The 17,909-nt window shown below is 43.1% G+C and overlaps 1 protein-coding gene across 12 annotated transcripts in view; it reads left to right on the forward strand.

Annotated features, from left to right (window-relative positions):
- Nucleotides 1-17,909, forward strand: part of ep400 (E1A binding protein p400) — a 141,041-nt gene that overhangs the window by 64,589 nt on the left and 58,543 nt on the right. For 10 of the 12 annotated variants that reach the window (XM_078227158.1, XM_078227162.1, XM_078227159.1 and 7 more), the window contains 8 exons: nt 429-565; nt 1,401-1,587; nt 1,677-1,846; nt 4,726-4,904; nt 10,357-10,647; nt 12,988-13,152; nt 16,475-16,645; nt 16,731-16,825. In XM_078227158.1, the coding sequence (XP_078083284.1) occupies nt 429-565; nt 1,401-1,587; nt 1,677-1,846; nt 4,726-4,904; nt 10,357-10,647; nt 12,988-13,152; nt 16,475-16,645; nt 16,731-16,825 (1,395 nt within the window). The remainder of the gene's footprint in view (nt 1-428; nt 566-1,400; nt 1,588-1,676; nt 1,847-4,725; nt 4,905-10,356; nt 10,648-12,987; nt 13,153-16,474; nt 16,646-16,730; nt 16,826-17,909) is intronic. The other 2 variants (XM_078227161.1, XM_078227169.1) reach the window with 2 other exon arrangements.

Here is a 17,909-nt window from a genome sequence, read left to right on the forward strand (position 1 = left end):
GGAGTCATCAAAGTCAAAGGGAAACAATTACTGTTATTGGCACGGTTACTCCACATAATGCAGTGATTGAATGGAATACGTTTATACATTACTATGCCACTAAACGTACCTTGACCAACTTCTGCACGTTTTTCTTCTTTCCTGTGAAATAAGTTTACACGAGCAACTATTATAAACTGCATTTTGGATAGTATTTAGAAGTTTGCCTCTACTGCTCACCTCAGGTTGCTTGCTGTTTTCTGACACCATGTTAATGACATCTCTCCCTCTCGCTCGCTCTCTTTTTCTGTCTGCTCCCTGTTCTTGTAAAACGTGTAGCAGCATTTGCAGCAAGTTTGTCAGCATTAAATAATTTTCTGATTTACATTGTTAATTACAAGTACTAAAATAGATGTAGAATTTAAAAGTGCGTGGATCTTCACCTTCAGATGATTCAACCGTTCATCTTGCGACGATCAAAGAGGGATGTGGAGAAACAGCTGCCAAAGAAATATGAGCACATTCTGAAATGCTGCCTGTCAAAGAGGCAGAAAATCATGTATGAGGACGTCATGTTCCAATCTGGGTAAGTCGTATTTTCCGTATGATGCCGAATAGATACCGCTTAGAAAGCAATCTGGGTGGCGCAGTGGTTAGCACTGCTGCCTCACAGCGCCAGGGACCTGGGTTCAATTCCCGTCTTGGGTCACTGTCTGCGTGGCGTTTGCACGTTCTCACCGTGTCTGCGTGGGTTTCCTCCGGGTGCTCCGGTCTTCCTCCCACAGTCTGAAAGACGTGCTAGTTAGGTGCATTGACCCGAACAGGTGCCGGAATGTGGCCACTCGGGGAATTTCACAGTAACTTCATTGCAGTGTTAATGTAAGCCTTTCTCGTGACTAATAAATAAACTTTACTTTGCTCTGTGTTGCTTTATGATATCTGAGAGTTGAGTTGTAATGGTTTGCATATTCCTGTCTAACCTCTTCAATTTGGGACTCCTTTGGCCAAGGATTCCCCCCCTGCTCCCCTCTCCAGCTTCTGTCTGGAGATTGAGGGTTAGCTTGCAGCCCATCCAACTGACCGTTCTGCTCTGAGTTTAGGCACTCTCTATTGGTAGTCTATTAAAATACATCGGGCATTCGAGTCAACTTTGACTCTCTTTTCAGCCCGTAACCTTATGACATGCCTCTCAGCTGGGGAATTGGCTGGCAACTCTTTCTTGCCCCTCAGCCTGGGACCCTTGTCTGAACCCTTTGGTAAGTTTATAGAATCTTGAAGCAAATCGCAGCCAAGACTTGATCCTGCCCTATCATATATCAGCTTGGATAGACAGAGGCTGGCTGAGGAATCTATCAGTTTTTCTGTTTTCGGTTGCTCGTTTCTAGTTGTATGCTGACTTTAAAATCTCCTCTAATCAACAGCACAATAGAAGCCCTGAGGTCTCGCCATTTTGTTAGTGTTCTTAACCTTCTGATGCAGCTGAGAAGGATATGTAATCATCCGAACCTAAAGTGTCCCAGGTCTCTCTGTTCAGCCTATGTGTTCCGAGCACTGCAGTACACAATTGCCTCTGTCGTGTTGAAAGTGCTCGAATATGACCCGTGGAAGGTAGGTGCTGAAAAGTTATTTTGCTCTCACTTTGTCCTTGATTATCAGTAGGTGTCTCAAGATGACTGCCACTGTTTCTTTATCTTCAGAATGTTGACTTGTCTCCCTTCAATCTAACCGGGATCGAAAATAAATTGTCTCGATACGAGACTGAGACTGTCATTCCCAAACGGAAAGTGACGAGGAAACTCATTGAGGAAATCTACTACTCGCCAGATCTCCCACCTAGACCCAGACCAGTTAAAGTGAAAGTCAGCAAGTAGGTGGCTGCCTTGCATATTTAACCTTTTCTTTTTATTTAGAAGTCTGGAACAAAAGGGATGGAAGTCCTGCTTGAGCTATACAAAGCCCTAGTTATACCGCACCAGGGTTATAGAATCCCTACAGTGCAGAAGGAGGCCATTCAGCCCATCGAGTCTGCACTGACCACAATCCCACACAGGCCCCGTTCCCTTAACCCCACGCATTTACCTTACCTGGTCCCCCTGCCACCTAAGGGGCAATTTAGCATGGCCACTCCACCTAACCCACACTTCTTTGGATTTGTGTGCACATTATCCACTATCTTGTTGGCGGGGAATGTTTTCCTCTTTTTTTTTTTGTTGAACCAGTGACCCCCAAGGTTTAGTCACATGGGCATTATTTATAATTAATACAATTATTCCCACTTAAACAGACAATTAGCACCAAGTTTCAGCCTCAAGAACTTATTCACCAGAAACGTTTCGGAATGCTGGGGTAGGGGAGCTAAAAGTCCTGTAATTTTCCAAGGAGCATGTTTGGGGGTGGACAGCGGAAACTTGAGGATTGATGGGCCAAATGAGCGCCATCTCTGTATCTATCTTTTGACCTGAACAGCTGTCCCAGCTGAATCTCTTCAAAGCTCAAAATAGAGTGTCATAGTGTGTCTACCCTGTGACTTGCATGTTAAATGTGGCAAGTTATTTATATAATAATGTCGCCACTGACAGTATTTCTAACACATTAGAAGCAAAAGTTGTGTAGAACTAAAACTCCTCTATCTCCAGTCAGTGTGCTTTGTTTCTGTTCTTTTTAAGAAAATCCAAAATCCCTTTCTCTTGTCTCCATTGCTTTTGCCTCACCAGTTTGAGGATAAGAGGGCAGTCCAACTGCTGACAAGAGCAGGGACAGGAATAGATCATTCAGCCCCTCAAGCCTGTTCCACCATTTAGTTAGATCATGGTTGAATGGCCTACTCTATCTATACTCCATACCCCTTGATGCCATTACCAAAAAAGATTGTATCAATTTCAGTTTTGAAAATTGACTCCCTTTTTGGGAAATTTTCAATTGACTCCCTTTTGGGGAACAGAGTTCCAGATTTCTGACTGTGTGAGATAAGTGCTTCCTGAATGGCCTTGTTTTAATTTTGAGGTTATGTCCCCTTGCTCTGGACTACCCCCACCAGAGGAAATAGTTTCTCTCTCTATCTTGTCAATTCCTTTAAGCAGCTTAAACACCTCAGTAAGGTCCATCCATAATCATCTATTCTCGAGTAAATCCAAGCCTATTATGTTCAGAAGTGTCCTCATAATTTAAGCTTTTTAGCCCGAGTGTATCAGCTGGTGAACCTGCACTGTACTCCCTCTAAGACACAAGAACATAACTCGAGTCTGCTCCGTCATTCAATAAGATCATGGCTGATCTTTTTGTGGACTCAGCTCCACTTACCCGCCCACTCACCATAACCCTTAATTCCTTTACTGTTCAAAAATTGATCTATCCTTGCCTTAAAAACATTCAATGAGGTAGCCTCAACTGCTTCACTGGGCAGGGAATTCCACAGATTCACAACCCTTTGTGTGAAGAAGTTCCTCCTCAACTCAGTCCTAAATCTGCTCCCCCTTATTTTGAGGCCATGCCCCCTAGTTCTAGTTTCACTTGCCAGTGGAAACAACTTCCCTGCTTCTATCTTATCTATTCCCCACATAATTTTATATATTTCTATAAGATCTCCCCTCATTCTTCTAAATTCCAATGAGTATAGCCCCAGTCTACTCAGTCTCTCCTCATAAGCCAACCCTCTCAACTCCGGAATCATAGCATCCTCCTTTAATACGGTTCCCAGAACTGAATTCTGTACTCCCAGATGCGGTCTAATTTGAGGTCTTTACAGCTGTAACACAAATTTCACTCCTCTTGCGATTAAAGCCAATATCCAAACACACAGCTGTTATTACTGGGAAGGACAAGGACAGCAGGTACCTGGGAACACCACCGCCTGGAGGTTCTCCCTCCAAGTCACTCACCATCTTGACTTGCAAAGTTATTGCCGTTCTTTCGCTGTCACTGGGTTAAAATCCTGGACCTCTCTACCACCCCTCCACTGTGCGCATGTGCACACAACTCTGTGGGTGTATCTGCATCATAGGGACTGCAGGGGTTCAAGAAGGCTGCTCACCAACACCTTCTCGAGGGCAAGTAGGGATAAGCAATAAATGCTGACATAACCAGCGACACACACGTGAATGAATTTTTATTTAAATGTGCTTTTTAATTATTTCTTTGTGCCGATCCGCTGCTGTCTGTTACTGTAAGGTGCTAGTTTGTTCAATGCCGCATCAATGCTGAAAGAAAAAGAATTAATTTAGCACCTTTTTAACCTCAGGATGTGCTATAATTCTTTACAGCCGTTGAAGCCCTTTTTAAAGTATAGTAAGAAAAGTCCTACAAACAGCAATGAGATAATTACCAGATAATTTCAGTGTTGTTGGTTGAGGTGTTAAATATTGGCCAAGGCACTGATGGTGAATTCCGCTGCTCTTGTTCAGTTAGTGCCGTGAATTGTTGATGTTTCCCACCATCTGTCAAGGACAATTGGAGATGGGCAACAAATGCTGGCTTTTGCCAGCGATGCTCACATCCCATGAAAGATTTTTTTTTTTTAAAGGACCACCCGAGAGAGCAAGCAGGGCAGCATATTAACTTTTCATCAGCCTAGATTGCGTACTGTAGTCTCTGGGATGAGACCAGGAAACAGCGTAATGTCTTATGATACTACATATTGATTCTTGCAATGTGCTGTCCTGTTTTGCCCCCAACCAAAGTGTTAACACACTCCATTCCCACAACGTGATGTTAATATTTATGATTTGTGTTCTTCAAATAAATGCCAAGGTTGTTCCAGCCTGTACAGTACGGACAAAAGCCAGATGATCGGACGGTTGTGGTCGTTGGTACTCAGGCCCAGCGTACACCCAGCGCAACTTCTGCTGCTGCAACCCATCAAGGACAAGTGCGTGGCAAGTCTTCAGCTGTGGCAGTGCCCGCTTCTCAGGTTATGACTTCTGCCCAGGGTAAGTAACAACTCCACTCCATTTAAATGAAATAGTTTCACCAGGTTTATAGGTCAGCAAATGGAGTTTCATGCCGAGCTACTGTTCCATTGACAATACAACATCTTGGCCTCTAATTCGTGCTGGAAATCTTGGACAGTCATTCTGACTAAAGATGGGAGTATACTGAGTTACCTGAAGGATACATTAGTCTTAAAATATTGGGTCTGATTAACATCTGTTGATCAACAATTTTTAATCAGATTGTATATTAAACTATCAGGTAACGCCCTTCAGCTTGTAAAGATTGTACCAAGTGTGTATAATTTAGGGATGAAGTTTGAGTGTTGTATTCTCCCCTGGTTAGTCTGGTCTCCTCTGAAATCTGCTGGCACGTTAGCGTGTCTGTTACCCTGTAAAATCCTCACAGTGGCAATGTAGCACAGAATGTCTAAGTTTTTAAATTTTAGAAACAAAAAAAAATGGCTATTTTGAATTTATAAATGAATATTCCTGTTGAGATTTTTCCTCCCCGTTCTTTGTCCCTCTCCCTGATGGTGTTGAGTGTGTGACATACAGTTTCAAAGACTGTGTCACCATATCGAGTCAGTCAGTCTTGATGTGAAGACCAGACGCTATTGCCAGGCCAATCAGCTGTGAGGCATATCAATCCTGTCATCTAGTGGCTGCAATCATTTTTGCTGGGGAGACAGGGGCGTAGTGGTAATGTCACTGGGCTAATGCTCTGGGGAAATACAGCAGCTGGTGGAATTTACATTTGGTTAATAAGCCTGGAATTAAAAAGCTAGTCTCGGTAATAGTGACCATGGAACTGTTGCCGATTGTCATTAAAAACCCATCCGGTTCACTAATGTTCTTTAGGGAAGGAAATCTGATGACCTGACCTGGTCTGGCCTACGTGTGACTCCAGACCCATAATATTGTGGTTGACTCCTCAATGATCTCTGAAATGGCCTAACAAGCCACTCAGTTGTATCAAAACTGCTGCAAAGTACAGAAAGGAATGAAAGCGGACATTAACATGGACTTGAGCACTGAAGACGACAACAGCAAACCTAGCCCTGTCGACACTGCAAAATCCTTCTTGCTCACATGGGGGCCTGCACCAGATTTGGAAGAGCTGCCTCACAGACTAGGCAACTAACAGCCTGCCATAGTCATACTCATGTATTCATACTGTACAATGTCCTAGATAACACAATCACCTACCTGGGGTATGTCTTGAATTGCCAACAGGATCGACTGACCAAAGGTTATGGCACAGTGGTATAGAGTCAGGAGGGAGTTGCCCTTGGAGTTCTCAACATCCCCCCCACCCCCACTGACTCATCAGGACTCCTACACGTTGAACGCAACTTGCAGTAAGCACGAGGGTGGGGGATTTCAATGTCCATCGCCAAGACTGCGTTCCCAATCCCACATGCCCAGCGGTTCCCCTGCCCCTTCATCTCCCTTTCATCCATCCCCTGCCCCTTTGCCCGTTGTGCAATCGGAGAAACTATGCTGCACAAGTGGAACATTTTGAGTGTAAAAGGGGCTCTTTTTACTGTCAAGTGAAGCTGGAAGAAGTAGCTGGTCATGAAATGCCGAATGCTGTTTTTAAATTGGAGGGTGGCAGTATCCACCCTCAACAGGTGATTGAACTGTTTTACATGAAATTATCAATTGTAGCAGAGAAACCTTTAAATTGTTTATAGAATATAAATACTGCATAATACTGTCCATATTATTAACAGCATGGGTTTTGGCTTAAGCAGAGCTTGAACACTAACCTAGAAATCTTCTCCAGCAAATGTTTTCTCTTGTTTCCTCAGCTATTGGTAACTTGTTAAATTTACAGGTGTGGTTCTTAACGTGGTAATTTAAAATCACCAATACTTACATTTCGGCAAGGTGCAAAGTAAATATTTGTCCTGGCGGAACTTGCAAAGACATTTTTAAATTTTCTTGTGCGAGAGAGTGGGGAACTTGAGATGCTGACTTTCAGATTGCAGCACTTGATGGTAATCCCAAAGATCACTACATCTTCCTGAACATTGAAGCAAGAGCCTGCCATTTAGACCTTCGAGCTTATTTGGCTGCACATCGTTGCTGGTCTGCAACCCAACTTCGTATGCCCGATATCTCTTAATACCTTGGTTAACAAAAATCTTATTGGTTTCAAAATTAATCATTGATCCAACACTAACTGTCATTTGTGGAAGAGTGTCCAAACTTCTACAACCTTTTGTATGAGGAAATATTTCCTAATTTCATTCCTGGCTTTTTTTAGTAAGAAGTCTCACAACACCAGGTTAAAGTCCAACAGGTTTATTTGGTAGCAAAAGCCACTAGCTTTCGGAGGGCTACCCCCTTCATCAGGTAAGTGGGAGTTCCATTCACAAACAAGGCATATATAGACACAAACTCAATTTACAAACTAATGGTTGGAATGCGAGTCTTTACAGGTAATCAAGTCTTAAAGGTACCTTTAAGACTTGATTACCTGTAAAGACTCGCATTCCAACCATTATTTTGTAAATTGAGTTTGTGTCTTTATATGCCCTGTTTGTGAATGGAACTCCCACTCATCTGATGAAGGGGCAGCCCTCCGAAAGCTAATGGCCTTTGCTACCAAATAAACCTGTTGGACTTTAACCTGGTGTTGTGAGACTTCTTACTGTGTTTACCCCAGTCCAACGCCGGCATCTCCACATCATTTTTTTTAAGACCATTCCCCCAGTACCAGATTCCCCAACTTTTCAATGCAGTTTATTACAATTTTTCCTATCTGTTTGTCTTAATATCTTGAAAATCTAGACCAAATTATTTCTAAACATCTAGAAATGCCCCAATTTTTGTAATTACTAGTTTAATATTGAAGGCCATTGATTTAGCTGATCCTGCAGACTTTGTTTCAGGATACGGCTGCCATTGAGTGCCTTGGGGAAATATTCACCCATTGATCTATTGGTACTTTGCCCAAAGGCAGGTCCGTGGCACATTGTCTGCTGGTGCTTCATCCTGAGAGTCGTATTCATGGCAGTTTTTGTTGGTGGTGGTTTGCCATTGCCTTCCGCTCTACGGGATAGGACAACGATAGGACAATGTCGGAAGTCTACCTCTGCCACAATGGGAATCAAACTGATGCAATTGGCATTATTCTGAACCACATGCTAGCCATCTAGCCAACTGAGCTAACCAGCCCCACACAAGAAATACCATTAAGGCATTAAAAAAATGCTTTTTTTTTGAAAATCGGTTTATGGTCGTAGGAGGAGATCTGTTTATATGAAATCTGCAGAATTGTGTCTGTCCAGAGATGATGAGTGCTAGACTGTAAAAACACGACCGTTTCACTATTTGTACAAAAGTGGATTCTGAACCTAGCAGTAAAGCCTGTATGGTAATGTTGCCTTCCATGTCTGGGCTGCTATTGGGAGTGCAGTTTGCAGTCATCAGCCTTGCCTCTGAATTGTACAGCTCTGTTTGTTCGAGAAAGACTATGACCTAAAGCAGGAACTTGGCTTCTAAGGACACAAGAATACGAGAAAGAAGAGCGAGATTAGACCATTTGGTCCTTCCATTCTGCTCTGCCAATCCCTACAGTGCAGAGGGAGGCCTTTCGGCCCATCAAGTTGGAACCAACTCTCCGACAGAGCATCTTACCTGAGCCTCGATCCCACATAACCCCACATATTTACCTCGCTAATCCCCCTAACCTACACATCTTGGGACACTAAGGGGCAATTTAGCATGACCAATCCATCTAACCTGCACATCTTCGGACTGTGGGAGGAAACTTGAGCACCTGGAGGAAACCCACACAGACAAGGGGCGAATGTGCAAACTCCACACAGTGACCCAAGGCCAGAATTGAACCTGGGCCTCTGGACTGTGCTGCCCAAAATTAGAGTGGAGAATGTGGACATCGATCCCACTACCTCTCTCATGCTAAGGTCAATTTGGCATGGCCAATCAACCTAACCTAACTGAGCACGCTACCATTTGCGCTAATTTCCACCAACTTAATTCAATACGGTTATATTTCATTTCCTATCTCAACTCCACTTGCCCAAACTTATCCATATCTCTTGATTCCCTTACTATCCAAAAATGATTGATCTGTCTTGAATATATTCGATGACTAAGAATCTTTGGATAAAATTCCAAAGATTCACAATCCTCCGGTAAAGCGATTTCTTCTCATCTCAGTCCTAAATGGTTGACTCCTTATCCTGAGATTGGTTAAAGTTTATTTATTAGTCATAAGTAAGGCTTACATTATTAACACTGCAATGAAGTTACTGTGAAATTCCCCTAGTCGCCACAGTCCGGTGCCTGTTTGGGTCAATGCACCTAACCAACACGTCTTTCAGAATGTGGGAGGAAACCGGAACACCCGGAGGAAACCCATGCAGACACGGGGAGAATGTGCAAACTCCATACAGACAGTGACCCAAGCCGGGAATCGAACCCGGGTCCCTGGCGCTGTGAAGCAGCAGTGCTAACCACTGTGCTACCATGCCGCCATAAAGATCCATAAAGCTATTGGAAAATACATCCGTGCATTGCACAAGCTGAGGATTCCCCTGCAATACTTTCTCAACTTTCTTATTATGTGGTTAAGATATGTGACACATTTTTGCTTTTCCTTGTTTGGATTGGATGAAGTGCGATGTGGTAATCTATTATCACCAGTCCAAAAACATTATAACCTCTGGGAGTGACAAAAGTGTTCACAGTCACTGTAATTCTGGCTGTGTTTCAGACACTTCCTAGGCTTTATGAAACTACTTGCTCTCATTCATGGTTCTGGCTGTTGGCCAAAGACTTGCACTTGTGTAATGATCTCAAAAGCACGTCACAACCAATGAAGCTTTTGTTTTGAAGTTCAGTCACTGTTGTAGGAAAGCACAGAAACTAATTGAAAAAGTCAGCTCCCAAAAACAACGTAAAAATAAATGACTGAGAGATAAGTTATGGCCAGGACACCAGAGAGAACTATCCTGCTGTTCCTCGACAAGAGTGTCACAGGATCTTTTACATCTACCTGAGAGGAAAGACTTGTCCTCGGTCAATCTCCCATCTGAAAGATGACACCTCTGACACTGCAGCATTCCCTCAGTACTGCATTGAGCGTGTTAGTCTGCATTGTGCTCAAGGCCCTGGATTGGGACTTGAACCTACAGCCTTCTGACTCGGGCCGAAAGTGCTACCCTTGAGTCAGAGTTGAAACAAAATGCTACTTGGAGTGGAGTATACAGTTTTTTTATTTCAATGAGAATCAGACGACTTAGGGTTGCGTATATTGTGCCGACTTGAAGAAAAACCTGGTTAGTTTTCAGTAACCGGGTGAGTATGATTTGAATTTTAATCACTGTCATCCTAAGTTTTTTTTTTAGAGATGTGGTGAGTTTGCAAAGAATGAAATGTGAATATATTTTGATGAAAGTCTCTCGTTGTTGGCCAGCACAAACCAACCGCTTGTCATTTGCAGCAGCGACTCCGTTTCAGATGACTCAGACTTCTGCCAGCGCAGCGGGACAGCAGCAGGCGGTGAACAGCGCCATCACCTCTAGCACAGCCAGCCCTGCCCTGGGCAGCACAGCGGGCCTGGTCACCCAGCAGGGACAGGCCGTTTCCCAGGCCTCGCACTCAGGTCAGGCCCAGCAACAGGCCTCCTCCGCTCACACCACCCCGACAACCAATGTGCTGCATCAGAGGCTGGTGCTGACTTCACAGGCCCAGGCACGATTGCCTAGTAAGTGGCCTCACAAATATTGCCTAATTCTCCCACTTATTACTGTTGCATGACTCACTCATTTCTTGCTGGCAGTGGCTGTCCCTCATGAACAGCCAAATTTCCAACCTTTGTTCCAAATTCTCTTTTGCTGCCCTATTCACGCAAATCTCTCTGTTGGTAAGGGACTAATTCACCTGCTGATATTTCTTTAGACAAGCTCTGGCCATGGTTCTTGGCTACTGAACAAAAACACTGTCCTTTGCTTCACTTTTGTATGTACGTTGCCTTCTAGCATGTCTTTTCAATATTGAGTACTGACCTGAAGATATATTTATCCTCTCGATAATGCACTGCCTTTACAAAAGCTGCTTAATTTTTTTCAAAGTAGCAAGTCTTGAAGAATTATGCTTGGGCACGTCAAAAATTTAGGTGATAGTTTTTAGAATGATTGTTAGTCAGTTGGTTTTCCTTACTTGAGCTGCATCAAATTCTGTGGTAGTATTGCGTAAAAGTGCATATAGCACAGTGCTTCACTTTTATGCTAATTAATCATATCTCTAATATTGCCCTGTGTTAATGTTGTTGCCTTATAACCTTGTGTATGTGTTCAGACCCACAATTGGTATCATGGTCTCAGTATTCGGAGATTATGCTGCAAAATGTTCTAATTAAGAGCGAGTTGGGAATGGGGGAAGTAATGTCGTCAGTCTTGTCCTTGCTGTCAGCAGTGCTAATGTGTTAAATTAGGCTCCTTTTTCCCTGTTGTATTTAAGTGAAGCTGGAAAAGATTTCCTATCCACGCTGATTAAAAACAGCTATATGCAAGTTTAGAAATCCATCCAAACAACTGTGCTCAAGTTCTATTTAATTATCGTGCACAAAATTCAGGATTTTCACTTAAGGCATTTGTAGCAAATAGAAATAGCTGCCAAAGTTCATTTCATTATCTGTCAGGGGCTTGATACTGTTGCCTTCTTCCTGATAAATGTAGTAAAGTTAACTGACAGTGTTTGTGAGTTGAGTCCAAGAGGTAAATTGTCCCTCTGATATTTCAGGAAGCATTGATAACAGACAGCAGGAGTTTAATAAATTTCAGCAGATACTCTGGCCTGTTTTGCTTTTCCTGTTTGCAGGTGCTCTTGGAAAGGCAGTGTGAAAATGCACCTCACTTTCATAACACTGATAACAGGGTGTCATTTAAGGTTTTACAGGCAGCTGAGAACAGATCTGACCCCACCCTCCGATAGCGTTGGACATGGGTGTTGCTTTTGAAATTTCCTTTCACCTCCCATCAGCTTTATTCATAGAAATCTACCAAGTGCCTCACAGGGACATTTTGTTTGAGCCATTTGGCTGGAATGGAAAGCCATAAGTGCTCCCAAGTTAAAATAACAATCAATAATAAACCGGGCAAAAAGGTTTATTAAACTGCAGAATAAAATGCATTCGGTTGAGGTTGATCCACAGTTAGTCATTGTGGGTGGGATGAGGGAAAAGGAATAAAGAGAAGCCTTATCAGAGCGAAAAGTGCTTTGCTTATATATGATCTAATTCTACCTTTAACAATGTTAGCTAATCCTATACCAGGCCAGACAATATCCAAAGAGTTTTCTGATTATACACATCAGTAGTACGGTAGCATGGTGGTTATGTTACTGAATTAATATGGACTAATGATCAGAGAAATAAATTCTAATCCCACCACAAAAGCTGGAGAATATAAATTTGATTTAAATAAATTTGGAATAAAAAGCTGATTTTGATGGTGGTGGTCTATTTTTATTTTTAAAAATTGCAAAAATTCCTGAGAGGAAAACCTGCTGTCCTTACCTGATCTGGCCTATGTGTAACTCCATACCCACAGCGATTTGGTTGACTCCTGGCCTCTCTTCACAGTGGTCTAGAAAACTACTCATTTGTATTCAAAAAGGCAGCTGACCACTACCTTCTCTGGGGGCAATTAGGGATGGGCAATAAACGCTGCCTTTGCCAGCAATGCCCACACCCTGTGGATGAGCGTAGAAAAACCTAATGGACAAAGTCAACTGGGAATGAACCAGTATTGCTGTTTAATTCTTGTCTTCATCCAGCATTTCCAGAAAATTCCATTTGAAGATCAGGATGGATGTCTGATATCTCTTGGATATTCACTGATTAGCTGGATAATCAATCACCTGGCCAATTTTTAAAACTTGATCTCACTTTGCTTTTCCTGCATAAACTTCTCTGACACCTTGTTTGAGCACTGTAGATGACCTTGCATGAGTAGAGCTTTGGGTGCAGATTTACTAACTGCCAGGGGACAATGGTCCAGATTTCTTGTTTATAATTGCATTGCACATTGTCCTTGCCTCGCAGGTGGAGAAGTCGTTAGCATTGCTCAGCTTGCCTCCATAGCTGGTGGACAAGGACGCGGCACTCAGAATAGTCAGCCAGTGACGCTGCACTTCCAGGGCAACAAGTTTACCTTATCTAGCAGTCAGCTGCGGCAGCTCACTGCAGGCCAACATCTCCAGTTACAAGGTACATCCAGTAGCAAGCAATGACCATGGATATGGCATGTCATTTAAAATATTTGTCTTGTGTATCCCTTGTGTCTTTCCCCAAAATGTAATTGCCTGTTGTGGTGATTTTTGGACATTTTATGTAGGTTTTTACATTTAAAAATGTCTACACACTCCGAATCTCCATGCAGACAGGTACAGACAACATTGTAGTTGCAGTCTGTGGTTACTGGGTGATGGTGTAGTTGCATTGCTGCTTCTGACGTATCATAAGTGATGCCAAAGTGGAATCATCTGGTTAACAATATTGATGTAAGGTGAAAACTCCCGCAGATTATTTTCCAAGATGCAAGAAGCAGAGAGCTCCATCCAGCTGATGATACAAAATTTAAATTCTTCACTGCACAGTCAACACTTGGCCAGATGCAGTTACCATAGCAGGTTGTCTGCCCAGAAACATCAAGTAAAGATCCAAAACTTCCATCCTCCATCATGTCCCACCATACCCCTCAGGGTGGCATGGTGGCACAGTGGTTAACACTGCTGCCTCTCAGTGCCAGGGATTCGGGTTCAATTCCGGCCTCAGGTCACTGTCTGTGTGGAGTTTGCACATTCTCCCCATGTCCGCGTGGGTTTCCTCCGGGTATTCTGGTTTCCTCCCACACTCCAAAGATGTGCGGGTCAGGTTGATTGGCCATGTTAAATTGCCCCTTAGTGTCAGGGGGATTAGCAGGGCAAATACGTGGGGGTTACAGGAATAGGGCCTGGGTGGGATTGCTGTTGGTGCAGACTTGGTGGGCCAAGTGGCCTCCTGTAATGTATGGATCCTATGATTCTATGATTATATTTTTCATTATTCATTCATGGGATATAAGCATCACTAAGGCTAGCGTTTATTGCCCATTTGTAATTGTCCTTGAGAAGATGGCGATGACTTACTCAGCCATTTTAGAGGATGGCTAAGAGTCAACCATGTTGCTGGAGTCACATGTCCTCCATGACTCTTAAATGCTCTCTAAGATGGCCTAGCAACCCGTGCAGTCATATCAAACCACTAGAGAAAGTTGGTAAGGAATGTAACTGAATGGACCACCTGGCATTGACCTAGGCATCGAAAAGGAAAACAGCAAGCTTGGCACTTTCGACCCTACAAAGTCCTCTTTACTAACAGCTGGGACTTGTGCCAAAATTGGGAAAGCTGTCTCACAGATTAATCAACTAACAACCTGCCATAGTCATACTCACAGAATCATACCTTACAGATAAAGTCCCAGCTACCACCATCATCCCTGTGTATGTCCTGTCTCACCAGCAGGATAGACCCATCAGAGGTGGTGGCTCAATGGTATGCAGTCAGGAATGCGTTACCCTGGGAGTTTCAACATTGGACCCCATGAAGTCTCATGGCAGCAAAACTGGCTAGTTTTGTATATGTTAGGCCTCCCACTAGTTTTGCATAAAGATCCTCAATTTTTGGAATTGGAAATCTGTCGAGCTTGGCTGCTTGATTGATAGTAAATTTGTAGTCCACACAAATGTGCATAGAGTTCAGTCTGATTTCAGTATGGCTATGATGGGGGCAGCCAAAACTATATTGAGAACTATATTGGCCTAATGACTCATAATTCTTCCAAATGTTTAAGTTCTGTCTTGACTTTTTGATGCAAGGCATAAGGCACTGGGTGAGCTCAAAATAGTTTTGGGTAGTATCCAAATTAATGTAAATTCTAACCTAGACTCCCCAAGTTCTGCCTAATTCATTTTGAAACACCTTGGATATTTTTTTTTAAACTTCTTCTCAAACTATTCTCAAATATACTGAAGATGTCTAGCCAATTTAACTTTATTTGACATGACCAATCTCGTTCCATGAGACTGGCCTCTTGTGGCAATGATCAGTAGTTGAGAAGACTGATGCTGATAAGTCACTGGCAGGGATGTAGTTCCCAAAGCTTTTAGGGTTTCCCCCGTGTATGTGGCCAATCTAGCTGTTGTTTTACTTAACTTTAGAGATTGCACTCTGCCTTGGAGGTATTTAAATGTCTGATCTCCTACGGTAGTAATAGAAGCACTGGTATCCATTTCCATGTTTAGTAGCCACGTGTTTTATATTAATATTATAGAAAATGGTGGAAAATCTCAGCAGGTCTGACAGCATCTGTGGGGAGAGAATAGAGCCAATGTTTCGAGTCTAGATGACCCTTCATCAAAGCTTTAGATGATCTTTTGTCAGAGCGCTGACGAAGGGTCATCTAGACTTGAAACGTTGGCTCTATTCTCTCCCCACAGATGCTGTCAGATCTGCTGAGATTTTCCAGCATTTTCTGTTTTTGTTTCAGATTCCAGCATCCGCAGTATCTTGTTTTTATACTAATAATACAGGATTGGATTTGCTCCTCTTGACATTATTCAAGTGATATATTGCATTCTTCTTCTGACTCATGTTCTAAATTGTGCACTGGAGTCCAGGTGTTTTCTTTTTTGTTTAAGCCAGGTGCATTCTGTTTGGCTTTGCGCTTAATTCGGATGTGGCCTCTCCGCTTGCAGCCAAAGCAGAGAGAATCCTGGAACTTACAATTTTCCTGGGGTGATCTGCCCCGCACCCATAACATTCATCAGAATTTTTGCTTTGTTGACCCATTTTCTTTTTCTCCTGTCGCCTTATTTTTATGGCCCCTAGTTTTCGCTCACAGGTGCAAACATATCTTCTTCTACCCCCTCGAAAGCTCTCAGATCTTCAAGACTTCTGTCAGATCACCCCTCAGCCTCCTCTTTTCTAGAGAAAAGAACCCAAGTTTTCTACTATAAATTTATGTTCCATGAGTGATGCTTAATAATTTAAACCTGGAATGAGACCTGATACAATGTTGTATTACTAGGGAGATTCTGTAGAAACAGAGGATAATTCCTTCAATTAAGTAATTTATTGTCTGATTTTCTATTTGTGACCTGGACATTTGCCCAGATAGTAAATTGGCGAGGATACACTAGACAACATGGGGGGGTTCAGATTCAACCCTGAGCTAGGATACAAGAACAAAAAGAATCCAGAGTAAAGATGCCTGGGAAAAGTATATCACATGCCCTCTGGCCATATAATGGGAGAACTCCCTCTGAGAACCCTACCCCAGAGGCTCACAGTTGCACAGCTTTCCTGCCAGTAAGCCTGAAATAAAAAAATAATCAGGGGTCTCAACATCCAATTAAGAAAGAAAACCTTGGTTCTACCTTGAGAAAGAACCAGGTGAAGGGGAGCTCCCTGCCAGGGAATATTGATAAAGTTTGCTTTGTATGAGAAAAATCACACTTCACTCCCCTTTTTAATATAAAAAAAATTACAGGTAATGTCCTCCAAATTGTATCAGCACCGGGGCAACAGATTATGCGGCAACAAAGTCAAGGTCTGATGCAAACACCATCCCAAGGCAGTGCAGTCCAAAATGCATCCGCTGCAACTGCAAACCAGCAAGGAATGGTACCAGGTTCTGTCTCCACCTCTATTTCAACACAAGGTAAGTGACTGAAGGACTGTGTAATTAACATGCTCTGCTTATGCTTCCACATTTACCACAAATCATAAACTTGCCTGTTTTTCAGCATCTTTCCTCACAACCAGAACAGTCAGTAGTTCAGCATCTGGTGAGCACGGAGCAATCCTAAGGCCGATATCTTCTCTAGGATCTGCTGCGCAGGTAACCCCATTCTTTTAAACAGGCTATAAAGGTTGTTCATGTCAAATCTGAGTATTCATATTATTCTTCCAGGAACAATACTTTTACAATTAGATTGTGAAAAATTATGGGAGCACTGGTTTGTCTACTGTATCCATGTTATTTAAAAGAGGCTACACACTTTCTATCAATATTTTGTATTGTAAATTACTGTTATAATAGATGTGGAGTTGCCGGGGTTGGACTGGGGTGTGCACAGTAAGTAGTCTCACAACACCAGGTTAAAGTCCAACAGGCGTATTTGGTAGCACGAGCTTTCGGAGCACTGCCTCTCCACTCACCTGATGAAGGGGCAGTGCTCCGAAAGCTTGTGCTACCAAATAAACCTATTGGACTTTAACCTGGTGTTGTGAGACTACTTACTATGTTAGAAAGTGTCTATGCAGACGTGTCATGCTGTAATTGTACTCTCCTGTCAATGGAGGCACTGTTGCACCACCATTGGAGGGAGGGATTGATAACATGGGGCGGCACAGTGGTTCGCACTGCTGCCTCACAGCGCCAGGGACCCGGGTTCGATTCCGGCCTTGGATGACTGTGTGGAGTTTGCACATTGTCCCCGTGTCTGCGTGGGTTTCCTCCGGGTGCTCCAGCTTACTCCCACAGTCCAAAGATGTACCGGTTTGGTGAATTGGCCATGCTAAATTGCTCCTTGGTGTCCCAAGATACATGGGTTAGATGGATTAGCCATGGGAGATGTGTGATGGGTCAGATACTCTGTCAGTGAATCGGTGCAGTCTCAGTGGGCCAAATGGCCTTTTCTGCACTGCAGTGATTCTATGATTGAATCCTTACAGTGCAGAAGGAAGCTATTCGGCCCATCGAGCCTGTATCGACCACAATCCCACCCAGGCCCTATACCCGTAACCCCACATATTTACCCTGTTGATCCCTTTGACACTAAGGTCAATTCAGCATGGCCAATCCACCTAGATTGTAGACTATGACTTCAAGGAAAAAGAATAGTATGGTCTGTCCTGCCATTGCCACAATTTTAGTACTTCTAGAACTAACTGTTGATACTAATTACTGCTTATCCAGTGTT

This window comes from Mustelus asterias, chromosome 13 (genome assembly GCF_964213995.1).
Source record: "Mustelus asterias chromosome 13, sMusAst1.hap1.1, whole genome shotgun sequence".
Lineage (NCBI taxonomy): Eukaryota > Metazoa > Chordata > Chondrichthyes > Carcharhiniformes > Triakidae > Mustelus > Mustelus asterias.